The sequence below is a fragment of the Strigops habroptila genome, chromosome 16 (assembly GCF_004027225.2).
Source record: "Strigops habroptila isolate Jane chromosome 16, bStrHab1.2.pri, whole genome shotgun sequence".
Classification (NCBI taxonomy): domain Eukaryota; kingdom Metazoa; phylum Chordata; class Aves; order Psittaciformes; family Psittacidae; genus Strigops; species Strigops habroptila.
Window position 1 is genome coordinate 8252549 of NC_044292.2, and position 27764 is coordinate 8280312.

General features: G+C 38.6%; 1 protein-coding gene across 5 annotated transcripts in view; it reads right to left on the reverse strand.

The window, feature by feature from the left end:
- PRKCZ (protein kinase C zeta) overlaps positions 1-26710 on the reverse strand; it is a 42336-nt gene extending 15626 nt beyond the window's left edge. For 2 of the 5 annotated variants that reach the window (XR_003994631.1, XM_030508195.1), the window contains exons 1-8: positions 26269-26708; positions 25328-25530; positions 20951-21072; positions 18744-18833; positions 18284-18334; positions 4879-4964; positions 1858-1989; positions 414-495 (exon numbers count right to left, since the gene is read on the reverse strand). Coding sequence is in view for 4 of the 5 variants with exons in the window: in XM_030508195.1 (XP_030364055.1) it covers positions 414-495; positions 1858-1989; positions 4879-4964; positions 18284-18334; positions 18744-18833; positions 20951-21072; positions 25328-25398 (634 nt within the window). In the remaining variant the exon portion in view is untranslated. Of the gene's footprint in view, positions 1-413; positions 496-1857; positions 1990-4878; positions 4965-14950; positions 15839-18283; positions 18335-18743; positions 18834-20950; positions 21073-25327; positions 25531-26268 lie in introns of those variants that run through there. The other 3 variants (XM_030508196.1, XM_030508197.1, XM_030508198.2) reach the window with 3 other exon arrangements.
- Between the last annotated feature and the right edge of the window lie 1054 nt (positions 26711-27764).

The window sequence follows — 27764 nt, forward strand, 5'->3', positions numbered from 1 at the left end:
AAAATACTAACCTAGAAAGAATACTATAAATCATACAAAATTAAGAAACACTTAAAGGCTGAGGGTGCATTTATTAGCATCCCAGTTTGGATCAAAAGTACAGGGTTTTTGGTTTTTTGTTTTTTTTTGTTTTTGTTTTGTTTTTTTTTTAAGTACATCTATTGTTCAAAATTGCTCCATGTTTAACTTTCCATTGTGGTTTGGTTTCAGAGCACATGAACTTAGGATGAAACCAAACCAGATGATACGCTTCAGAAGTACATTTACTGTAATTGAGTCCCTAATGAGTCCATGGGACTAAACAAGAGCTAATCCAAAGTAAACTTTACTCAAAAATAAACCCAAACAGCTAGAGTGGAAACTGGGCCTCCAAATGGAGAAACACAGGAATTTCGACTTAAGACAGTACTCACTTCCATCAGTTTCTTCTGAAGGGAGGCCAACGTCATTGTTTTTATCATCTAACTGAGGTTCCTGGGAAGGCATGACCGAATCCTTGCAGAACATCCAAGTAACATAGGAAAAAAGCATGGGTTTATGCAGTAATTTTAAGTGAGTACATCTTGCCACTGAACTACAACGTAACAAGAACCTAACACTCGTATCCTCCACAATGAAAACCCGTGTTTTGTAAAAGTATTTCTGACTACTAACACTTTGTGATACGTTATAAAACCAGCCTACAAAATGCCTAAATGCTACGTTAATCATTCTCTACAACAGATGTTTAGCTGTCTTCTAAAAGCAAGAAAAGTATATTTTGTTGCAAAGTTCAAAATTTTATTCTATTTGAGACTTCTGAGTCTGCTTCACATGGAACAGCAACAAAGTGAACCCTTCAACATGATGTTACACACTCCATTTAGAGCACTGGTATATTCACTTCCTGTTTAAAAACAGGAATTGTTCCTCACTAGGCAAGGGTATAGCATAAATTGGTAAAGATCATAATACCAAATAGTTTTATAGTACATTTAGACACTGGTCTCATTCACAACTCATTGTGAGACATGTAGCACTATTCCAGTAGGTATAGCAGCATGCACAAATAAATCGGCAAAGAATCTAGCAGTACAATAAAGAAAAATACTAGTTTAATTTCCGAATTAAAAAAAAAAAAAAAAATACCCATGACGCAACAACCAGTGAGATACTGGTTATAGCCTGCAATGAGTATGGGAAGGGCTAAAATTCAGGGATACAGATTAATGTTTAAAACCTAGGAAAAACACAGATATTGCCACTGGAATGTATGAGGGAAAGAGAGGATGAGAATGGCACTGGAGAAACTGAGGTGGAAGAACATGAAAGCCTTTTTGCATGCAGTAGTGCAAAAACCACACAAGTGCCTTAGTTCTTGAAACCTTCCCATAGGCTAAAAGGAAGAAATCTAGGATTTCCCCAGAGAAGCTGTGGCTGCCCCATCCCTGGCAGTGTTCAAGACCAGGCTGGATGGGGCTCGGAGCAATCTCCTCTAGTGGAAGGTGTCCCCGCCGATGGCAGGGCATTGGGACCGGATGAGCTTTAACATCCCTTCCAACTCTAATCATTCTGTGATTCTATGATTGCAATGACAACTCTTTATCTGTAAAATACAGTATGTCTACTGGAGAAGGGAAACTCAAGCTTGCACACAATTCATATCACAAGTTTTCTTTCCTTGCTTTGTTTCTACTGCTCACAATCCAAAGGCTTGTCCTCCAGAGACCTTCTCAGTTCAGAAGGTGAAAACCAACCACCACCAAGTGCTACAGGTCTACAACTACTCACAGCATTTAATTACTCAGGAGGCACACCCACAAACAGCCACCCAGGACACAATAAAACATCTTAGGTTCATGCAAAACACAAACTTACCATATGCCTTTTGCAGGTCAGTGGAACAAGTATATGGCAACGCTTATGGACCAACAACTTGCAGTTGATACACTTGTAGCCTTGCCTTCCGAGACCCCATATCCTTTCACTGCACTGGCCACAGTACGCTCTCTAAAAGCCAGAATGCATATTATCAATTCAGTTATCAATTCCTTTCTGCAGATGAGTAGTTATCAAGCAAGAATCCACCTACAAAATGAGTCACCTCCTAATAGATATACAATAGTATTTCTCTTAGAATATCCAGGGTTTTCCTAATAACTGAAGGTTACACTTCATGCTTAGAATTCAACTAAACGCAGTCCTTTTTTAATGAATGTTAAGAAAACATCTCAAACCTATGCAACACATTACAGCTTAACATCAACAAATTATTGCTACAGAATATTTTGAATTTCAGGTTCTGACAGAGGTCACCCAAACAAAACTGGCAGAAATTTGTACTACACCATTATGCATAAAAACCATCTGGACTGACTGCTTTGGAGAACACAAAATGTTACACAAGTTAAAGTATGAAGAATGTTCTATATCTACATATATATACTTCAACAGAGAGAAAATTTGCATAATTAAAACTCAACTATCAAGTCTGATGTAAAACCTCTGTATGTTGCACCATTTAATGGCAAAAATATATGGCCTTTTTTTCTACATGCAGCAACATAGCATCTGACTAAATTAAATCAAAAGGAGGACAAATCAAGAAGCCAGACATTCTACTGTTGACTTTAACAGGGCAGGTCTTGAAATATTTTTTCCAGGTTGTGTGTGCTGTGGTCATTTTATCCACTCTACCAAAAGTGCCAAATTGCAATACGAGCTTCTTAGCATGCCAAGAAGTCCCCCAGTGTCAAGTGATCCCTCTGCACAGTGCACAGGTTGCCAACACAGGACTTAGTCATTATTCCCCATCTGCACATTTTCTGCAGTTAGTCCTGTAACAGGCTAAGGCATTGCCCATCACTCTGCAAGCTGCAGATGAAGCCCTGCCCTCACCTCCAAACTCAGGCAGAGCTCTGTAACTGTCCCAAAGCCACAGAACAGAACAGAGTAGGTCTGTTCCTCCCAGCAAACTGCCAGTTAGAGTGTGGTTATTCGCATCCTCAGACTAATGAATGACACAGTGTCCTGCCCAAAAGCGTTAAGCTACTATAAATCCTTATGAGAAGTATTAGAAAAAACATACTAAGGAGAAAAGAAATAATGATCAAAGAATTGATAATTTAAAAAAAATACCTTCCGTATTGCCCTTCTCATATTTTGATAGCTGTAGAAAGCAAAACTTAATGACATCGCACTCATCCGCACAGCCAGTCCTCCTTGATCAGGGGAAACCCAAACTGTATTGCCCAGGGTAAAAAACCAACCATACTGCCTCATAAGAGAAGCAGCCTTGGACATCTATAGCCACTTCTTTCACAATTCCTGGTCCATCAGACTTCCTTCAGTATCCCTGTCTAGGTTTGGCACCAGTAGTATTAAGACTAAATAAAATGTCTTAGGCCCTGGAAATGGCATACAAGAAAATAGTTTCATTTACTTCAGACAGATGCAGGGAAACGGGGGTGGGGGGGAAAGACGTAGGAGCAGCTCCCAAATTCCTTCATTAATGTGGGTATTCCTCTCCTAGCTCTCCAAAACACATACAACCACAGCAAAGAGTTAACCTTTATGTTCAACAAGATTAAAGTTTAGATTCTGGCATGTGTTAATTTTCCTGAATTATCTGAGAGTTTTAAAAGGTTATTTTGAAAAAGGAATTAATTCTTAAGGTCATACTTCAGTCTTTAAATTTAGTCAACATAAAAATTTGGTATCTAATTCGGTAATACATGACCATGATTTATTTTAAATTTATACATTCTTATCACACATTTTGCAGTTCATGTTCACTTTATTACTAACTGCAGTTAGATATAGTTTGTGTTCTGACTTTATACGATTTCATTTGTACAAAGACAGTTACAAAGTAGTCTTGTTTAGGATTGTTGACAAACGGGCATGCTAATGAGGTTTTAAAACCTTTATGTGCATATTCACTATCTGCCTAATTTCAATTAAAACGCTATAACATCATGGGTTATTAAAATGGCAGGTATACACTCACAATGTTTCAAAGAAACATGTTTTGACTATAGAGCAAAAGTATGTGTTTCATACTATAAATGAAAAATTTGAGTTGGCACACCCCATTATACAAACACATGTTATAACTCGGATATGTGACTTATTTTTCATATATCTAGGGATAATATACTGAGTTTGAAGGGGCTTTTCCTTCTTTCAATGCAGTTTTGGGTGGTGAGCAATAGGAAAAATGCTAATTTAATTTAAAAAACCAGTTACTACTGAATCAAACAGTTCACTCCCCTCACTGCACTCAGCTTTGTACAGAATTCCCTAAAGTGTTTATGTACTACATTTGTACATATGCTGCAAAACTTAGGCATAATGGGATAAGTGAAGGAGGTGTCTCAGCCTTAAAGCTACATTCACTTCCTTATGTGGATTAAGTCAGATTCTTAAAGTAGTTGTATTTTAGCTCAATAAACCAGAATTTTTTCTTAATCAGATGATGTAATACCTCAGATCCAAAACATTCAAAGCAAAAAATCAAGAGCTCTTTAAGAGCTGTAAGAATGACAAAAAGTACCGAAAGTAAAAGATCATGCTAACAAGCAATCAAAATCACATAAAGTCAGGAGGAGAAAAGCTGTTCTAAGCATGCATCAGTTTAAATAGGCACAAACCCAGCTTTTTAGAGACATTAAAAATAATTCCCACCAATAACATACTAACTCCATCCCAGGTTCAGAGACTTTGAAGTTTTTCTGATTGTTATGACCTGAATAACACTGCATAGACTGAGAAGTCACACGAATAAGCATCTTGCTTTTCCTTTCTTTTCAATACTCAAATACAGAAAAAGCACAGGCTGAGAAAAACAATTACCACAGAACATTACCAAAACCCAACATTTTATGCAACAGTACTCACTCTGTTAAAACGTTTGGCTTGAAACAAATGCCCATTCACTCGGTACAGCTTCCTCCATCTTCTGGCTCCCCGGCGGTAGATTGACTCTAAGAAAGAAATTAAGAAGGTGTAAAGCAGCAGCATGGTGGCACAGCAATACCAGACACACTACGTTAAGCAAGTTGTGACTTAAAACACTCTTGCTTTTCCAAATATCAATGCACAGCTAAAATCTCTGCTGCCTTTTTTTATATATGTAAAGGCAGCCGTAACTGACAGCTCCTGCAGGATGTGCCTTCCCCTCTGCCTCTCCCTTTTCTCCTATCAGGGTCTCTTTTCCCTCCCATGATCATAATCTTGTTACCGTTTCTTGGCTGCTCTCTCTGCAAGCTCAGGTGAGAGGGACACAGAACTGCTAAATAAACAGCTTCCTCTGGTACAACGATGATACTGACCTCACCTTAACATGTGAGCATGTAAAGGATGTTTGGTGCTAATAATGCTTTAGATGTGTAATATTAAAGACATTACAAGCTTTGAGAGTAACATTATTTGACCTCATTTTTATGTTGCAATTAAATGTTGCCAAAAATATTTCTCTGGTTAGGGAAACAGTTCAAATGCAGGTCTGCAATTATTTCCAATCTATTCCAAACATAACAACAAGAAATCATTTAATCTGTTTAAACCAGACTTTTCAAGAGGCCCCATGTGACAATACCTAGCACCTACTCTGAAGTACTATTGTTTTCACATCCATATGTGCAATTTTTGTATGACTGGCTAGAGAATTTGATATTTAATACTAAGTGTTGTAAAACATGTTGCGTGACACCAGTTCTATTCAGAGCTGCTGTAATGGTGACACAGCCAACCCCTGCCACATAAGCAGGGCCATGAGCTTTCCACAGCTGATGATACAAGTGGGCACTGGGTGGACTGAGGAGTATAGGGGAAAAGAAGAGGGGGGTGAGTTAAGCAGAAAATTCAGCAGTGTTGTTAAAACTGACAACATATTCCTATCTTTAAGAGGCTAAAAAATGTTCTTAAATGTCAGATTTTCATTACTGAATAATTAGTTCTAGTTACACCTATTACGAGATTCCATTTTAGATGTTCTCCCAGTTTACTGTATTATTACGGTTTACTGTAATATTTAAAGTTAAGAGGCATATTTCACACAGTCTGACACATCCCCTTAAATGTTTCCAGGAAAAGTATTTTACTGTGTTTTTATGGGTGTTAGAATATGCTCTTACTTACTTGAAAAAAAGAAATATGAAAGTCTAGAACCCTTATTTTGATACCATTATTTTAAAGTGGTGAATAAGATTATCCAGGACAGAGTTTTAACTACATGCCTTTTTAAAAACAGATTATTTATGCTAGTTATAATGCAACTTAACACGGTTGGCAGCTTGTACAAAACATATTTCATCTACTTCCAATGGAAAAAATTAGTAAGTATAGCCATTTTATAGGGAGCGGAGAACTAAACAGCATAGGAAGTATAAATAACTGAGAAGACAACACTAAAATACAGTTATGATACCGAACAACTTCTGAAAGACTGCAGGCCATAGGAGTGGCAAAGACAGTCACTAGAATAGAGGTATATCACTTGGTATCTTGGACTCAAAACCTCCAAATACAAACTTTCAAGCAAACAAAACCCTCTTGATTTTCCTAAGCACAAAGACAATTTAAATGAGAATCTAGAAAAACTATCGCAAAGTTTCTGCCTAAAACTATGCTCAAACACAAACATCAGTGAAGGACTGTTCCACTATTTGTAGGATAACTTTTCACCAAAGAGGGAAAAAAACCTTCACAAGGATTTTTTCCAAAATAGCTAATTGATTCATTAGACAAAGCACCATATGGAGGCAACCTACTACATCTGTGTGCCGAACGTGAGCTTATCGCTGAGATGAGGAATATTAAGTGAATGGTAAGTTACCAAGCAGCTTGTGCTGATGAAGTCTGTAAATAAAGGAGCAAGTCACTTCCCTAATTAATAATAAATATTAAAAATCAAAGTCAGGGTTTACATCATTTATTCGTGAGGCAGCAGTCTAACAAAACCTGAACTTAATATAGCGTAGCTTTAAATAGTTGGAACCCCTACAATTTACTGCTATAACTGCCACTGATTCAGTGCAGGGTCCAAGGGAAATCAGTTCCTATTCCCTGTCTCTAAAAGTGGACAAGGGCGGGGGGGGGGGGGGGGGAGAAGGGAAAAGGGGGAGAAACCAGTGATCACTTAAGGCACACTTTTATATCACAAGTTCTACTGTTATTATTACACACTAAGATTAAATTTATATGACAGAATAATATGTTCTTGGTATCACAAAAGCTTGAGTATTTAATTACTGTGTTTAATGAAAGGGCTACTTTTTCATTTATTTTACAGTGTACATCTGTTAACTCTTTAAGGACTTGAAATTAGCTGCTTGGAGGCTGAAGCAGATATCATAGCCTTAATCACAATAAATCTTTCCTCTCTCTGATATTAAATCAAGTCTTTGCCTAACAAAAGAAATAAATAGATTTCTTTGAATATTCATTTTGTATGTGAACAAGCTCAGGGGAAAATTAAAACGATATTTTAAGCTGCTAACAGGGATAACAAATTTTTAATTGAGTAACGCAAATATATTCTAATTAAAATGAATGCACTGAACTTCACCTACTTCCAGGATTGGAATATTGGAGGGAAATAGGGAGATTTTTTAGAGTTATGATTACAAGGGCAACAAAAATACTCAAAGCAAAACAAAATTAACCAGCTGTCTCCACATAAAAAGCCGTGTGAAACAACTGACTCTTGCTGCTGTGCAATTCTTCCCTCTGTTGTCAAGCTGTGCATCTACATCACTAACAGTAACACACAATGAACCTTGTAAATATACTTAATATTGTTTTTTTCAAAGACATTCCCTAGGGTTGTTTTTTTTTTATCTTTTGAAAAATACTGTAGAAAAAACCTTACGGGAAAAATACACAAAAATATTTAAGTGTGGCTATAAACGGATGAGCAATTTGTCTATTGTTCTGTGTTCATTCCAAATTAATTCATCTATAGAAGATACTCCCCCAAGTCAATAGTGACCTCTGCAGAACTTCACAGGAAGGATGTGAACCTTGCCTTTGAAAATGTAACTTCATAAAGCAGGTAGAAACAGAAGAAGGCAGAGTCATTTTTCAACTGACAGTGTCTTTCCCCAGCACTGGAGAAGAGAAACAATTTAGAAGACAGACCCAACCTGCCACCAAGCCCAAAATACTTTTTTCCATCTGCAAGTTTATAAATGCTTGTATTTCCCAGAATATGTAACAGAATTAATCTGTCATGTGAAGAGTGTGGTTCATACCAATGAATGGCAGCAAGATGTCCACCAAAAAATTATGTCCTCTGCATTTGAATTTACAAATTCCAAAGTCCGCTTTTACATGATCAAACTATAATGAAATCTTTTACTATACTAAGCACAACCATAAATTGCTATTGCTGCACATCACTTCTCAGAGACTAATGCAACTTGTTTACAGGCCAATTCCATTGCCTGCCAGCTGGACAGTGTGAGAATGCTCACATTTTGTTTTGTTCTTTTAATGTTTTGCTGAGCATTCCAGTGAGCATTCTTTCAAAACCAACTCATGAATTACAAGTAGGAAATTGATATTGATATTTTAGAGAGAATCTGAATTAGACGGAAATATTACATATAAAAATAATTACAAATAAAGATAGAATAAATTTGGGGCAAGTCAATTCAAAAGAACTTCGACAGTATGTTGTTTCACATATCTGTTATTTAATATGTTCCAAATAGTTAAATTGAAACAATAAAAGTACTTTCTGAAGCATCTAACAGACAGATCTTGTACGGGATGTTAATTTGTCCTTCTTTTTATTATGAAATAGCAGCTACGTACCATTGCCATTCCTTTTCAGATGTTACGAAAGAGTATCCTTAACAATACATATATTAAGTGCTTTCAACTCTTGCAGTTATTAAAAAGGTCAAAAGTTAGCTTTTTTTTTTTTTTTCATTTAATTTAAAACTGATTAGCAGTTGGGGAACCATACTGCTAATGGTTCTTTTGCATTCTTGTCTTTTGCAAGACACTAAATTTAACTACAAAATCATATCAACCTCTATGAAAACAAGATCAAGCACAATTAAGACAGCAATAATAACAAAGGAAGTTCACTACATATAGCATCAGCAGATAACCAACAAGGAAATAAAGATGTATCTCATAGAACTGTAATATCCACCCAGCATTTATTGTGACACAGCTAAAACACTGTCTAAATATCCTATTTCCCACTGACTTAGAAGAGGGTCAGCCAACTTCCACTTCAGTACTAGAAGGTGGAAAACCTGTCCTCCATAACACTGTTTTCTCATGCATCATCTCTTGGTTGCTCATATTCATATCCTTCTGCTCAAATGGCTCCCTGCCATTGCAAGGTGAAAAAGGCAATGTTACCAAGATGGATAAATCTGGTACTAAACTAGGATATTAATAGGAATCTCCCAGTCACCTAGTGGAGAAATTGCAGCAAGTTTGGTTGATCCACTTCCACACTGAATTCTAGAACATGAACTGTGAAGTCATAAAACAGTTTGGGTTAGAAGGGGCCATAAAGATCATCTAGTTCCAACCCCCAAGTCAATTCAATCACAGAATTTGAATTCTCTTTTCACTTGTGAGACTAACCGTTTATTAACTAATCATTAAAAACTGTTAAGAACACAAATTAGTGACTAACAGCCCAGAATTTACTCATAGATTATTACCTGGTCAAACCAAAAACGTTTGTCAATTAAGTGATAGTTGTTTGCTGAAATGTTTCTTTGTTTTAAATCCAACAGTTACAACAATCCACTGACCTGTATTCAGGGTCTACAGAAGTTTGTAGCATAGACTTATGAACATGAATTTTAATTTTCTTTGGAAAGAGGGTAATTATTTTGGAATCAAAATCACCAAAATATGATGGAATTACAGGCCAAAGTAATAGAATTGAGCATTATTTTACTACCATTATTTAAAAAACCTTCTTAATCAACCCCCCCAAGAATCTAAGATGGCAGATATATAGGGAAAAAGTATAGTTTCAAATGTTTTCAAGTGGCTGAAGGTATTGACATGGTTTAGTGGTGGATTTGGCAGTCCTGGGCTAACGGTTGGACTTGACGATCTTAAGGGTCTTTTCCAAACTATTTGATTCTATGATTCTATTGTGTCCAAAACACATTTCATTACTTCACAAGCTTTTTCTTACTACTTGCTAAAGAAAGAACTCAAACACATTCTCTATGCAAGGGTCATGGCTTTTCTATAAAGATCCTAATTTTGCAAGCCCAGATCAGAATTTTTATTTTATCTGAAATGTACCAGACATATTTGAAAATAAGATCACAAAGAACAAAGTGTTACTCAAGAAATCCTAGCTAAATCCAGTTACTGGATGCTATCCCAGAAGTGAAGACGTTCTGACTAGGAGGACCCCTGCGCATGTCAGTGCTCTCAATCTGTTGTACGTCCTCCACAGCATCTCTTGTGTGCAATTTGCAAGGCTGCCCCAACCACAGGTTAAAATGATGCTGTGTTTGTTGCTCTAATTTGAAAGAAAATGCTGTGAAAAGGGACAGAAGGCAATTGGTGGTGGATCCATACTTCGGAAAGCGATGAACATTTTTGTTTAGGAATGAAAAGAGTTCAGATTTTCCCTTCTCTAACTATGCAATGTTAAACTTTACAGCCTTTCATGATGTGTAGCTGGCTCCTCTTTACAAAACCACAGTGCAACACAAACCCAAGCTTGCATTGCATTTTTAATAGGAGTCCAAACAGTTTCTTTTGATGACTGCATTATATATTCTCCCAAAATAAAAATAACTTTCATTAAAGGATTTACTACAATGAAAAACTCATTTAATGTTCTATTAACATGAATTAAGATCTGCATTAAGAAGTTTTTAATCAAGCTGAAAGAGTACTGAACCAGTACTTATTTAAATTATTTCATTCTTTAATTTACCTTAGTACTGAAGTAGATCAAAATGAAGTTCTGAATATTTAAACAATCTGTAGCAAAATACCTTCAGCAGGAGATGAAACATTTCTTTAGTATTAAACTCCATTCATGCAGCAGAGACCCCTGCAGCAGCACTAACTCTCCAGATCTATCACTCTTCAGTTTTGACACATCTGTACTTCATTAGCTTTGCTTTAGGAGGAAAGCAAACTGAAATTAAGTGCAATGTCCATTCTTATTATGTCCCAATTTGAGTTCTACGAGTTGTGCTCTATTTTTTATCATTCAACAAAACTAATCGAGGGATTCTCCCACTTGTGCTTTTACTCCTTCTAAGCTTCCTCATATGCTATATATAGTAATTATACACTTCACAAGTGTAACATAAGAAGTAGAGTTTGCAGCAATACAAAGTATCACTAAACTGAACATTATTTAGTGACAGTAGTTAAATTTAAAAAAATCTTATTAGTTTCAGGAGTTACTCAAACCTATTATATTCTGGATTTAATGATTATACACTAATTCTGATAGCAAACTGTGAAAATCTTCCAGCTTAGTTAATTCTTTAATGATGGAGAGAATTACTGTTTCCCAAGAGAGCAACCTCCCATCTTAGAGCTTCTCATCTGCTTATGATACAGGCTTGTACCTGCCCTTTCATCTGGTCTGTTGATGGAAAGATATAGTGTTTAATGTGTTAAAGAAAGCATGTTTAAATCTTTCAAATTAACAATGGTATTTGCCTTTTAGCTTTTGGAAGGGGGCTATCAATTCACTACACAGAGGAAAGGAAGATAATTCTAGCAGAACTGCAAAGTTTACACACCGCTTCCCACCTAAACCCCTTCAGATTTCTACTGTGCTCTCCACTATCTGTGTGTGAGATCTGCCATGTAAAATCATTTGATGATAGCTATTCCTTCTAACAAGTTGAAAGTTATGCCGAGATAGCTTGTCATGCTATTGTTAGAAATAACAACTGCATCTTGAAATTAATGGATCAGTTCCAATCCCAGACCTATTGTTTCAGGCCCTACGATATCAATTTTATCACTGCTTGCCCGAGGTTTTCATTTCCTTGCAATCCCTGTGGGTAAGAATAGTTTTTATCAGAGCTGGCAATCTACAGAGTAGAGTCCTGTGCCAGTCACAGGGCATCTGTACCTGCTTTACCTAAATTATTGGAATAAGCATATAGCAGCATTATGATTATAACAAGCATGTTATTATAAAAGTAAAGAGGACCATACTAAAGCTCTGCTTCAAATAGTTTCTGGTTTCCTTTTAAATACCTGCCCAGCTAATAATTCAAGGACAAACAGAGATGCAGAAGTACTAGTAACGGAACTTCAGAATTACAAACGAGGTGCTTTCTGGTCAATATTAAGAATATCGGGTTTTGTTTTTCCCACTACCCAAGTCACTACCTTCCCCCTGTGGTTTAAGGGCAGAACTGCACAGTCTGTTCAACACAGCTCCTGCACTGACAGTGATGACTGGGACTCTCACATGCCTCTTCTGAAAACCTCCCTTTTAGCACACCTGAAGTTAGCTGCTTTTTGCCTTTTTAATTCAGGAGATCTATTTACCAGCAAATCAGTGGGTAGCCAGCTGCTATCACTACTTGGTCTTACAAGGCTTCATTCCCTTCTGAAGCTCTCTCCATGTCAAATTAGCAGCACCTGAGATCTCCCATAAAATCTGGTTCCTCACATAGCAACTCAAAAATCCAAGAGATTAATGTTGAAGACCCATTTATCTGCCCTGCAGGCCTCTATTGCTATTTCTGTGCCTCAGTTAAACATTAAAAACCATAACTTGCATAAAGCAACTAATTTTAAAAAGTATTACACTGAAACCCAAGTATAATAATATATAATTGACCTTGAACATATCATTTAAGAGGTTACACATTAAATAGCTCTTCCAAGCTGCTGAAACAGGCAGAGGTTTAACAGGCTCACAGATTGTCTGCTAATTCCAACCAATAACACAAAAAAGCTTCAGCACCTTCTTGCCGATTTAAGTTATCCCAAAAGCCTGTGCACTGAAAGAGGATTTACCAACTTATGAGAAGTATATGGAGAGGAAGTACGACAGATAGCACAGGGGGATGGAGCTAGACGCTGCATTTAAGAGAAGTTTTCTAAACCCAGGTGGCATCTTTCCTGCATGATTATACTACAATCTGACCATCAGCTAATGGAGGGGTGTGGAAAAGCAACCTCCAAGCAACACAGGCTATTTGTTATGACACCTTAAAAACTAGTCCAAGTATTCCTTATTCCATCGTATTTTTTAGTTTATAGTTTACAAATTGGTACACAAACATCTGCTAAGAAATCCAGTATCCTAAAGTAAAAGGAGATATCAAACCCCACAGCCAGATGGGTGCTTTGTAATTTCATGCCTCAATTATCAAAAAGGAAGCCTAGCACTTTATTCTTCACTGGATGTTTCATAGCTAAGAAAAATGTTGACATTATTGCAGAATTTAAAAAAATAAGTTATAAACAGAACAGACCTTTAGCTACAATTCTGGTTTCAGTAACTTACCCTGTCTCATAATCTGTATGTCTGTTTTTCAAACATGCCACGCATGAAGAAACATGGCACACGGTTAAGACAGACAAAGATATTTCAGGTACTCTTAAGAAACTATGACACAGCTATTTTCAATTCCTGAGCAACAACGTACCTTAAACAGAACAATTTTCCCCCTCTGTCAGTTCAATTACTAGAAACCAGGAGAGGGTTACTACCAGTTTCAAGATTGCCTAATTATCCAGTGCAATCCAATCTATGTCTGCAGAATAGTCTCTATGGTCGCAATAGTTCCTTTCTTCATTGGGGGATGAAATTGGTTCACGTGCTCTGAATAACCTAATCACTGCTGCCAATACAGAAACAAATGAAGGGGAAAAAAACCTGCCCTGTGAGCTAGAAAAATATTTACAAGCCACACTATTGTAGCGAGAAGCCTTTCGGAGTTATTTTAGAGAATTCGGCAGAACATAAAGCAAAAGCAAGTATCTATACCTAGAGTAAAACAGCTCACAACAATAATTAGGTTAGTAAGATACCTTTACTCAACCTTATGATTAAATTTTCAAGAAAGATGGCTTGGGGAAAAACGAAGCCCAAACACCTAATGCTAAAATACTGGACAGATAAACAAAGAGCATAAGAGACATTTACAACACAGTGTAATCATTAACAAAAAAATAAGGCAGCAAAATCAGCCAGAAATATTAGATAATAAAAACATTACTGTCATACTAATGCCGTAAGTACTTATACATTAAAAACATTTGGTGAAATTAAAGGTTTCCTAGTCTGCATTTTTCTATTTAGTGAAGAAAACAGCAAAAACAACCCTAAAATTTGTTAGCACTAGCTACCCAAATGCAAGACAAATTTTAACATTAAATACACGCACCTATTTGTTCCGATATAAAAATGCAGAAGTGTACTAGCACAGTTTCTCATACTGTCAGAATAAACTAAGTAAACCCTAATTCAAAACAAGTATCTCAGAATTAACACACATCTATCTCAGACAATCCACTAAACACAATTCAAGAAAAAGGCCCTGGAAAATGATGCTGCTAAATCGTTAATCTTTACATCAGCAATCTTACAATAAACAGGCCCTGCACACATACCGTCAGGGGTTTTTGGATACATTTCTTCCCTTAATCTCCAATATTAGCAGCAGCAGCATCACTCACTCTTCTGCTCTTTTCCTCCTAAAATACATCCCCCAAGAGTCCTTTCAATGCAATTTTATCAGCATTTCTGAGAGATCTCTCAGCCACATCCCTACGCATGAGAGGCAGGAGGAATCTCTGCATTTGTAACAATCTATGGCTGCAAAGGAGGGTGGCTGGCAAAGCAACTGTATCATAACCAGAATGCTGAGTTCTATTATCTACTGCACCACACGTACACACAGACTGCATCAATGGCCTCAATTCATAGCAGCAATCACAATGATACATAAAATTTACAGAAAAAGCATGCATTACTCACTGGGTTTTATTCTTTAGCTTCTTCAGCATGTAATTCTTTACGCTTTACGACGTAGTAGGTATGAAATGAAACATTTTCCCCCTTTATTCCACGGATGCCTCTGTTTGAATACCATTAGATACCAAGGACAATAGGCAGGATCAGCTCCAACATTAAAGAGCAAATATTTAATGGAAGACTGGTTACCCCCGTCTCTCTCTTTCACATCTCTGCTCATGTATCCAGGCACGGGTGGTACTGGCTCCCTTGAGAGGCTATAGCTAGCAGCTGAGGCACAAACTAAAACATGGCATGGATGTCAAGGAGCTGATGTCACAAAACCAAGTATTTCTCTGAGAAAACCAGCAATTCCATTAGGGAAGTCCTCCAAATCGATTGGAATTGTTCAGCTGAACATGCTTCGTTATACAATGCACTGCAGCAGCAGGAGTGATAAATCAGACCAAGATCTGTCAGCGAAAATAAGCTGAGACTACAATAACTAAGTTCTAAACTGCCAATTAGATCCCGTGCTTTATATCAGGCTATCAGGAAGGCATCGCTTATGAGTATAGAAGGAAAATACAAACCTAAACAACTCTAACAGCCTTAGTATCAATCCCAAAAGAAGAGCTAGTCTAAGAAAGTTAAAATATTTTTAAACACAAAAGACTGGCCTAGATCTCTGCCATCTTTATCAGGAAGCACTGTAATCAAGTACCACCTCCGGTCCAGCAGATGCTAGAAACACCCAAGAGAGGTCACATTCAGTGTCTGGGGAGATATGCAAGGTGGTTCAGAAATCCTGCCACCTCACCCACTGCCACCCCAGCCTGCAGGGATGGGTTAGGTGGCTGGCTGAAGGTAAAAGGTACCATTTCTACAACAGACACCATACCTTTGGACTGGGAGCTGGGTCTGGCATGAAAAAATAGAAAAGAAAAAGGTGCCAAAATTCAGGAGCTAAAGAATACAGAGACAACACAGGTTCATATACTGGAGACTCCAAATTCAATCTTGCAGATAGCATCACATCAATACAAGAAGGTGGGTTCTTGGAGCATAAAAAGAACTTTTCTTAAGGCATGCAAATAGAATTGCGATATTAGTCACATAGGTTATTCTGTTAATGGATTACATGCATTTATTTCAAGCTTTGCTGGCTGGTACAATCTCAAAACCACATCCATTTCACAAAAGCCCCAGCCAGCTAGCAACTCTATCATTAGATTTCAACATGAATGTGGAACATTCTGTATGTATTTCTGCATTCTACTTCCAAAGCATTGTTGTTCTGAAGGAACTGGAACGAGAACCCCACAATTCTACAGAAGTTCACCACAAAAATACTTGTAACTCAGAAGATCACATACTATTTGAAATAACCACTCCATGACCTAATAAGAACAAGTGATATATTGCGAGCGAGATTACTTAGCAGTTGAATAGGTTTGTTGAAAAATCCCATTTCAAACTGGCTGTAGTTCTGTAACAAACCAGAAGTCCACACTTTGAGACTGCTAATTTAAGTAGAAGCCCGTTTTGGGCAGAGCAACTAGTTAACAGTGTATCTGTCTCCGGAAATCACTCAAGGCAAACTCATCAGCTCCTTTACACTGTAAACATGATGCTGTAGAAAAGAACATTCGGAACATTCTCATTTTTTAAGAGGATTTCCTATGAACTTAACTATGATGATAAAGCATCATAAAAAAAATAATAATTTGATTTGAAACATACCAAATATTTTCTGAAAAAATGACAGTATTTTAGTCCTGTCAAAATAATGCTTTAAATGAACTGTATCACCAATCTCAATAACATTTCCATACAGCCCGTGTGCAATGCACATGTTTGTTGTATGCCTCTCGCTAACAAGCAATACCACTGAATGCATTAGTTTATGCTAAATTAACACCAATACAATTTAATAGGCCTGTTGTAAACAGATTTGAAAATAGTTACAACTAGGCCCCACCACTAGATTTCCACGCAGGCCCCGTGGATGCAGAGGCAATGTGAACTGAATTTATTCATTAAATTATGAGAAACCTGACCACAAATCACTCACCAAGCACATCCTACAAAACAGGCTTTTTAAGCCACCAAAGTATGATTCAACATGACCACATATAAAACCACACAGGGAAAAATACCCCACAGACAGAAAAACCAGGTCACCTGAGCCACACTAATCTGTGTGGTTCTGTAGTTCATCTTGCAGCTTTAAATAACTAACACCCCTAATAAATTAACACAAACTTTTGTACCAAAACATCTACACTTCTAATGAGATCATTACATTGCAGTGAACTTTATTATGCCACATTACTCGCACAGATACCCTTTTGAGCAAGTCTTTTCTCTCCTCCACTTAGCTTACATTTCTTGACAGTATTTCACGTTAGTTTGCTCTGTGTTGTCACAAATGATTCTATCTGGGACTAGCACCAGCCTAGATTTGTACATGAGCATTTCCTCCTTCCCCCTTTAAACAGCTACAGAAACAGAAGCAGAGGTAGAGGCAGCTGGTTCTTCCAAGTTCTTAGACTGGAAAAACAGAGCCCAGATGAGCTCACTCCCTACAGTTTTCAGCCAACAAATTAGAAGAAAACAAAATAGGTTTTGGCATGTTGTGGAACAACTCCAAATACTGCAGTGATGCTAGACCTGATTGCCCCATTCTTAGTAGCAGAATTAAGGGGGGAGGCACCCCAAAGTTAGACACTGAAATAAATTCACTGCAAGACAGCTGTTTCACAGAACACTGAAGATTTATGCTGGGAGTATTAACATTTCCATTGAGCTTTGGCATCAAAATCTGCCCTCGAAGAGCATGACAAGCATTCTAAGGCTAGCTAATCCCCAAATTCAGCACTGTAATTCTCATAAAGTCAAAAGCACACAAGATACCGAACTACCCAGGCATCCCAAAACATCATCACCAAAATAAGATCCATATCAATCACGCACCCTTCCTCTGGAGGTTTATCTACTTTTCACAGGATTTTTTAGAAATTAATAACCTTTTCATAAAAAAAGGCTGCATCTCTCTCCTCAGTACATCATTTCTTTTCCCTGCAAGAAACCAAAAGAAGTACAAAAGAAAAGGACCACATTCAAATGTGCATTTAAAATTCTGATATCTCTCCTCCCAATACACCAGCTACTGGAAACCAGTATTAATCCTCAGAAACATTAAAACAGCACTATAATGTCGAGAAAACAAACATTTTACATTCGATTAAGAAATCACAAAACAGATGTAACAGTAAGTTACAAAAACCCTTGAGCATATTTCTTTATATGACTGAAAAATATTAAACTAAAACTTGGTAACATTTTAGTACTCACTGTCTTCTCCTGGACAAGGCATGCCAGGTTTCTCTGGAATACTTGGGAAAACTGAAACAAAAACATTAGATTTTTAAGTTAAAATATTCTCAGTAATATTTCTTCCTTGATTCTTGAATATATTTACACAAAGACAGTTTCTGGAAGCCTTTAAATAATTCTGCATGAGAAATTACATAACCAAAATTTGGTTCCATACTGGCAAGACCTTGTGCTTGACTACAGTGTTACCAAATCTGTGCAGTTTAGAACCCCAACCTCCCTCAAAGCCTACTGAATTGTTTCAGCTTTGGGCTCCACACCCAAAAGAACGCTTTCGTTCTTACAACATTAAACTCCAGTGCACCAGCTACATTAAGAATGTTATTCAATGGGCAAAGGCGTTGTCCAATCTCACATTGAAGAAGCATTTGTAATTACCAACAAATGCATACAGGTTCTTGAACTGTGTAATACTTGCCATGAATAATCAGCCCTTCGTCTCTGTTCTGACAATACAAACGGAATGCTTCTTCCAGCTCCATCTGAGATGAGATGGTACATGGGTCACCTGAAAAAAAAGGCAACACAGGCAAATTTATGACTGAAGAATTAAGTAGAGAATTTCAGTTAGCAAGAAACATACCAGCCTCCAGGATTGGTTTTCTAGCAATCATTTGATATTAAGCTGGCATTTTGATCAAAGCCAAAATATATCATCACTTTTTTTTTTTCCCCCCTTCTACTTTTACGGAAACTGTGTAGCTAGAAATATAGTGTGTTGGTTTGCAAGGGGACAACAAAACAGAAAAGTGAATAGATATGCTTAAAGATCTTTAAAACACAGCACAAAAAAAAAAAAAGGGCAAAAATCACTTCCTAATAACCTGAAAACTTCAGTTTAATTCAAAGTTAATTTACCCTTTCTTAAAATGCTGGCATCTTACTACCTTAACTTCAGATGGCATCTTCAGATGCAGATGATGGCATCTTACTACCTTAACTTCATTGACTACAGAACCATGAAGCTATGGAGGTACACATAGATTCTAGTTGAGCCTCTTGCCAGACTGACAAAAAGCAATCTACAATTAAAAAGTATAAAAAAAACATACAGATGAAAGTTATGGATGGGACACAAATATGCCAACACTTACGTAGAGATAGAATTAATCTTAAATCACATATTACTGAAACCTATACATCAGAAGATGACCTTTCCAAGGTATAAATCCTGATCAGTTTAAGTGACGACATCTGAACTGGAAGATAATACCTCTCTGGTATTATCTTCTGTTAAAACAGCAGAAATACTGTTTTAACCACCCATGATAGACTCTAGATCAGTGGTCTCCAAACTTTTTTGGAAGCACAGTCCATCATTAAATTTTTAGAGCACAAATCCCTATTATGCAAGTTATGTGCATTATAAAAACATACACATACAGAAATCTTTAAAGGATGAGATAAATATTAAAAATTATTTTTCAATGGCACAAAGATGTACCTCAAAATATTAAATATTAAAAATATTTTTAAGAGCTATGTGATTAAACATGCTTCATAACTTTTGATAATCTAGGTTTAATATTTTGATATAATGAGTCAAAGGTCTAGTTCTAAGCTCAGTTTATTTCAGTTTTAATGGTGTCATAGCTAAAGAAGAAAAGGATATCATAAAGATACATAGACCCAAATGGAAGAAGTGCATCGTTGGCTGTGCTTACTAGATCCTAACACCCATTCTTCAATCCCAACCACCATTTATGCAAAGATTTTGTCGGCATGCAGTGAGTAAATTTTCACCTTCCCTGATGTCAATCAGCTGCTCTTGCATTACCTGTTATCTCAACACACACTTAGGGTGAGGTTCATCATTAAAAACAGTGGATGTAAATACATATATCAAATACTGTTCTTGATAATTTTGAATCTTCTTGACTGACTTCTTGCCACATCTGATTAGATGGCCATTGTTTTCCCCTTTTCTGTGGCTGATAGAGTTCATGTTTCCAAGTAGGAAGGAGAAATGTCAGTTCCACCATTTTCTTGTTGTCTGCCTGTGCTCGCATTATCGGTGTTACCTTGTGAGGGTTATTTTGGTTAAAACTAGGTAATTAATCCACAAATCCACGTAAGCAGACACACGTAAACTGCTGTACATCACAATACACAGAAAGCGAGCAAATGAGCAAGGGGGTCACTCTAAATCCTGGCAGCTTTGTGGAACACCCACCCTTCCCGCAGCAACCTTGCCCACCAAATGTGACTCATGACCACCAAGTAAAGATTAATTTCTTATTTTTTTTAAGGCAAATGCTGACAGGGTAAAAATCAAAGTGTTCTTGCCAAGAATTTGAAGTTAAGAATTTGGAGGGGTACAGCATTAGGCTGATGAAAATCTGAAATTAAAACTCTGCATTCAGTATAGAAGTATGGAATAGTAAAATACTAAAGTTTTACATAGCCTTCACTTCTACAGAAGTGAATTCAAGTGCTTCTGCCATCATCCATGTTTTGGGGCTCACTTCTCTAACTCCCTGCTTTGTAAGCCATACCCTGGTATTTAGAAATGAAAAGTAACTCCACAACATGAAACTTGTATAAACAAGTTTCCTCAATGCTCCTTCTTAGTACCACAATGAACAATAAACTCAAGAATGCTTAAGTAGTATTTCAGTACAATACCTTCATCATCAATCCACTTGAGGGTAATTGGCTGTTCCTGCTGTAAATTACACATCTCATGTACTTCATCACAAAGTTCATCATAGCTCATTGATGCATCCAAGTTTGTTATCAGGATGTCCCTGCACAAGATGAAAACATAAGCTTTTATCAGAAAATATCTGCTTTAGCCTGCATATTCCAGTAATTCCACCTATGGATGCTACGTTGCAAAATCATGCTACAGAACCAGCATTCCTCATATGAAATGCCACACAGTACTGTCAAAGCAGGACAAAGATTTAGAAAAATAAAATGAAGAAAAAATTTTGCAAAACAAAAACCTGAGAATGCAAACTAGACCTCCTATTTTCTAAATATTTTTCAAATGACAGACTCAAGGAAACCAACTGATTAAACAAGTGCAGGAAGAAAGAGAAGAGGTACTTAAGTCATCTCCCGTATGAACACAGGCTGAGAAAGTTGAGGCTGTTCAGCCAGGAGAAGAGAAGCTGCATGGAGACCTCAGAGCAGCTTCCAGTATCTGAAGAGGGCTACAAGGATGCTGGAGAGGGACCTTCATCAGGGACTGTAGTGAAGGGACAAGGGGTAATGGCTTCAAACTGAAACAAGAGAAGTTCAGGTTAGATATAAGGAAGTTCCTTACTGTGAGGGTGGTGAGGCACTGGAACAGGCTGCTCAAGGAAGCGGTAAATGCTCCATCCCTGGCAGTGTTCCAGGCCAGGTTGTACAAAGCCTTGGGCGCCATGGTCTAGTGTGAGGTGTCCCTGTCCATGGCGGGGGGGAGGGGGGTGTTGGAACTGGATAATCTTAAGGTCCTTTCCAACTCAAACTATCCTGTGATTCTACCTCGGTGCTTTCAAAACCTTCTAGAGGATAATTAGGAAACAGTTTTGTAGTTAATACCTACTGGCATATGTAATTCTTCTCCTCTTAGTTTAATACAGTAAATATCTCAGAAGTTCCCCAGCAAGACTGAGATAATTTTCCTATTTTCATACTGCGTGACAAGTCATTTTAGAATATGTGCTATATTACATACTTTACCTACTTATATCTTTCAACCAGAAGCCTAAAGGTGCTACACTGAACTGAGGATCTTCGATTCTACAACTTACATTTTAAATTATATGCACACAAACTTTGTATTTTGTTTTTGCTGAGAAAAATTATAATAAGCAAAGCTCTAAACCAATCATTTAAGAACTATACTGAGGTTCAAATTCAGATTAAAAGCACTGCTACCTTTTCAAGTATATCTTTAACCTACAATTTGTAAAGTTCTCAAAGAACAGCAACTTAATTCTTCATAATAATGATGGAAAAAGAAATATGTATGCTAACTGCCAACTTGTATATCCACATTACTGTACAATACTGAGAGCTGTCAGTTGAGGTGTTGCTCAAACCACGACATGAGGTTAAGCTTAAGAATATATCCCCATCAAAAGAGTCACATTTTAAGCACTTACAAAAGTAAGAGATCAAACCAGTTCTCAAAGTAGTGTTTGAGACCTGATGCAATGCCTTATACCAAGGTCACTAACAAATGCAGCTCATTAATTCATGCACTGCCCCCTCAAACTGGTCACAAAACCAAGCAGCTATAGCTCTGTGGTAGCTCTGGACAATCATGCTTTCTCAAGTACCTAAATAATATCCAAACACTAAAAATATGCAGTAAGACAATACTCTACTATGCACGCTACAAACAAATACCAATCGGTCTTTGCAAATGCAAGCACTAATTATATTTATTCAAATTGTTATTATCTCCATAACATCCATGCGCCTTTGAGATACACTGTGTTTAACCTTAATATCTGTATAGCCACATTAGGCAATCAGGGCACAGATAAATCAAAATCATTTGTTATTTAACACTACAGAATCCCACAGGACGCTTTTTTGTCAGGTATCTGAAACTAGATGCTACAGAGTAATCTGAAGGACTAATGACCAGCAAGTTATGGACGAGCAGTTATAGCAGGAGAGATTAATTGTGTGAAATTGATTAAATGTGTCACCATTTAAAACAAAGGTAACAGAGCAAACCATACTGCATCACTGCTCTATTTAAAAGAAGTGATTTCAAGCAACCAGGTATAAACCAGATAAACTAAACTGAAATAATGAAGTGAGAATTACACAAGTTTACTTTCTTTTGCAATCTACTTAGGCAGTTATTTATACTATGCTATGTTAGGAACTCTGTCACACCCAGAAACACGAATACCTAAGATACTAGGACTCCAGATAGATTCAACATTCACATAGTTTAAACTTCCTCATGTTTAAATTCTTAACCAGGATTTCAAAATCATATATTGTACTATTACTTTAATATTTTAGCAGCTACCTGAATGAGCTTGTTCTTAATTCTGAAATTGTCAAGCATCAATGATTTCCTGCAGTTTGTCAAATTTCTTCAAGAGATTAGTATAGTAATTTAATGGAGATACTAAGGTAATCTGTTATATAGGCTATAATGCCAAAAATAATCAACTCTTACTCACAGAATTTGATCAGGAGAACAAACCCCAAAATTCAGTGAGTTAGAACTCTTGGTTTGTAAATTGCCATATTACAGATTTCACAGCTAATGGAAATTACTCAACATAGTGTTGCAGGAGAAACTACAGTAGTAGTTTATTGTAGAACATTATAATAATTGCATGTGAATTCTAATAGTGACACAAGTATTATCACCTCCTCCATTTCTGCACAGACAAGTTCTATAGAATCATAGAATGGTCTGGGTTGGAAAGGACCTTAATATCATCCAGTTCTAATCCCCCTGACATGGGCAGGCACACCTCACACTAGACACGTCACCCAAGACTCTGTACAACCTGGCCTTGAACACTGCCAGGGATGGAGCATTTACCACTTCCTTGGGCAGCCTGTTCCAGTGCCTCACCACCCTCACAGTGAAGAACTTCTTCCTTATATCTAACCTGAACTTCTCTTGTTTCAGTTTGAACCCATTACTCCTTGTCCCTTTGCTACAGTCCCTGATGAAGAGTCCCTCTCCAGCATCCTTGTAGCCTGCTTCAGATATCAGAAGGCGGCTCTGAGGTTTCCACGCAGCTTCTCTTCTCCAGGCTGAGAACCTGCCCCAACTTTCTCAGCCTGTCTTCATACAGGAGGTGCTCCAGCCCCTGATCATCCTCATGGCCTCCTCCAGACTTGCTCCAACAGCTCCATGTCCTTCTTATGTTGAGGACACCAGAACTGCATAGTGCTGCAAGTGGGGTCTCACGAGAGCAGAGTAGAGGGGCAGGACCACCTCCTTCGACCTATCGGTCACACTCCTTTTGATGCAGCCCAGTATACGGTTGGCTTTCTGGGCAGCGACAGACTCCTTTCACTTTAAAGCAAAACTACCTGCCAGCAAGCTATCCCAAAGTGTTTATACCAAGTTCTACTTGTGTTTATAGCACCTTCCCTTACAGGCTCAGCCACTAATGCTGTTTCAGAGAAGCATGAATAACCATGCACCTCAGAGAAGTGCATCACTTGAGTATTTGAAGTTCAGATGTTCTTTTCAACTGTATGACATGATTCAGAGGTGTAGGACAACACTACAGAGCAGAAAATATTATTAATAATGGCAAATACATGGTATGAGTCTTTCAGACAGAGTTCATAAGGCAGTTTACTTGTGATCTAAGCAAAATTCCCTCATTTCTCATATTTATCTAAGTAATTCCAATAATAACTCCTTCTAAAATTTCTCCAAGACAAACAAAAAAAAAGGACAAAACCAATGGCACCCACTTATTACATCAAGACTTACATATCTCTCCACAAAGAAACACCTCCTCTAATTTTCCAAGACAGAAAGTGCTGTAAGTTAAAATCATATCTAAAAATGCCCACTAGAAAAGGACTCGTGTTAAACATGGCATGTTTCATCCCAAGGAGTACAGTCACAAACTGACAACTCTAGGTGGAAACCTCTACTTCGTTGTCTCCTGCTAATTTCAGCAGTGACTTTTAAGATGTATCATATCTTTATTATAAAGTAGATATAAAATATAACAACTGCATCTGAATGCAAGAAATGGGTCTATACCTGCCTGTGACCATGAAACAGAAATCAATAATCCATCAACCCAGCATAGCCATATGTCAGTTTCACACATTTTCTCCCCTCCTTTGACAGAAGAATAGACAACCAGCTCTCTTCCACAATCAGCATGCTGCAGGAGGCTGGATGGTATTTTATTAGCTCAGAAGTTTACCCACCTGATCTGACATAAACTACAAATCCACCAACGCCCTGGTTACTCTATCACTAGATCAGACTATGAACTTCTGCTGAATATGCTTCAAAATTAGACAGGACACAATATAGAGACCATGATGACTTACCCACTATAGTGTGTTTTTACTCTGATGAAGTCTTTGTTCAAATCCATTTTTGAGCCCATTCTGCTAGGCATGGTGTGTATTTAGCAGTCTAAATAAAATTATAAAGAAATAAGTTCATTCAAGACATATAATTCATTTAATCCTGAAGTGAACAGCTTCACACGCAAAACGTGTGTTTCTCCTCCAGATGATTTTCAATGCAGCTGCACAGAAAGAAAACCAGAAGAGAGATGAATATACAGACACTACTGAACAAATGAGTAGTCAAATTTTATAAACACAAATAGCTTTACATAGAACAGTGAGAAATTGAAAGAGAAATATACAAGACCATTGACCTGCACAGAAATTAAATCAGTTAAAAATATCCTGTACAATCCAGTTTTACAGAAATAGCCCAAGCATTTAAGGATTTTTTTTTTTTTAATAAAACACCCAACAGTTCCCTCTTGGCCCTGAAGAAATCTTTACTTATTCATCAACACAGCTTCTGGCTTTTTTCTTCTGAAGAGTAGAGTATGTTAACACAGAATAGTTTTTATATAAATGGAAGACTGCTATCAGTTGATGTTGGTTACAAACTCACCCAAGAAAAGCAGAACTCCAAGGGACAATTTTAATTACTTTTATGACTAGAGACTGACAAACATCCTGTTTATTGAAAGTTACCTCCACCTTCCCATATACTCATATACACACACCCAGAGAGCGCCCCAGCCCCGCTGCCTGGGGAAGCAGGGCCACAGGTACCAGGAGACTCCAGAATTCCGCCTCCCGCCCTCTCCTCTCCACAGGATTCGGAGGAACCCGCCGGTCCCCCCCGCCCGACCCCGGGATCCTCTCAGCGCCCGCCGAGCCCGAGCCTGGCAGCGACCCAGACTGGGCACAACACGGCGCAGCGGCTTCACCCCCAAAAGGCCTCCGGGGCTGCCTCTCCCTACCTGCTCCGGCCGACAGAGTTGCCACGCCAAAGCCTGGGGCCCGCGTCTCAGCGGTGCCGGGCTACACCTTCCACGGCCTGAAGTTGCTCAAAGTCCGACGAAGAAGTTTAGGAGCGGACTTTGACTCCCCGCCGACGGGTCCCCGCGGAAGAACAGCGGCGGCGCGCAGCGAGGAGAGGAGTAACGTGAGAGAAGCCACCGGATCCTCCCCAGCCGGGTCCCCCTTCAACTACCGCCCGCTTCAACACCCCGCTCCCGCCAGCACTCCTGGCAACGGCGCCACCACGCCGAACATGGCGGACTAAGAAGGTTAGCGCCCACAGCCAATAGAACCACTCCTACACTACCTGCCAGCCAATAGGAAGCTCCAACACACCTGAAGCCAATCCCCCGAAAGATCCCGCCCACTCACGACCAATCATAGGCCGGGAACCGTTACCTGGGGAGTAAGAGCATTTCAGCCAATAAAAAGCGTGCGAGGAAGCGCTAGAGAAACACCTGCAGCCAATCGGAGAAGCCACCGGCAGGTACGCGGCTCCTGTGAGAATGACGGGTGAGGCGGCGGGCCGGGGTTGCGGCCGCCTCAGGGCTTACCATCCGCTTTCCTCCTTCTCGCTTTCGCGGGGCTGCCGCCGGGGCGTTCCCGGACCTCGCCGTGCCGGAAAGAGGTCTCGAGCCTGAGAGAGGCGGGTACCACCGCTACCACGCTGTGGGGACAGCGGACTCGCGCCTCCACTCTCGCAGGAGCCCCCTGAGGTAGTGAGCTGTCTCGCCTGCCGTAGGCACGAGGCCTCGGCGGGAGGAGCAGGGGAGCTTGGGCGGGGACCGTGGGGCCGTGTCAGGGCCGGACTGGAGCGGTGTTGAGGCGAGGGGCAGAAGTGGCGGCCACCGGTGGGGAGTCCTGAGGGGAAGCGGCCTTTGCTGAGGTAATCCGTGGGCTTAGCTCTCGTTCTCACTCTAAAAAGACCCTTTAACAGCAAAAAAAGGTCCCTTCTCTCCCCTTTCCTCAAAGGGGTGCCCTGCCAGCGTACACACTGAGCCAGCGGCCCGGCTGCTTCACCCGAAGCTGCCTGAGAAAACTTGCTTCTACGGCCGAGTAATCTCCCATGAATGTAAACAAAGCACCCAGCCTTGAGAGGATTCATTCAAAACTGTTAGGGGAAATAAAATAACAAAAATAAACAGTACTAGACGTCCAAGTGGTCAGACCAGAGGGGAAAGAGGAAAAACAACAGATTGTTTTGTATTAGTGTTGATGATTTAACCACCATTTCATGAGAGCAAGTCTGTGAAATGGTTAATGCCATTAGCTCTATAAAGTTGTGTTGTTTTGTTTTCTAATGATACTTTGATCTTCGATTTCCATCTCTGAATAAGCTGTGGCCAAAGCAAAGCCTCTCCTGTGTAAAGATGCTCGGAGTTCTGCTTGTTCTTCAGCTGAAGCGTGGGATAGTTAACCCAGAGAGTCCTCTAGTGGAAATGCTGCTTGTACTGGC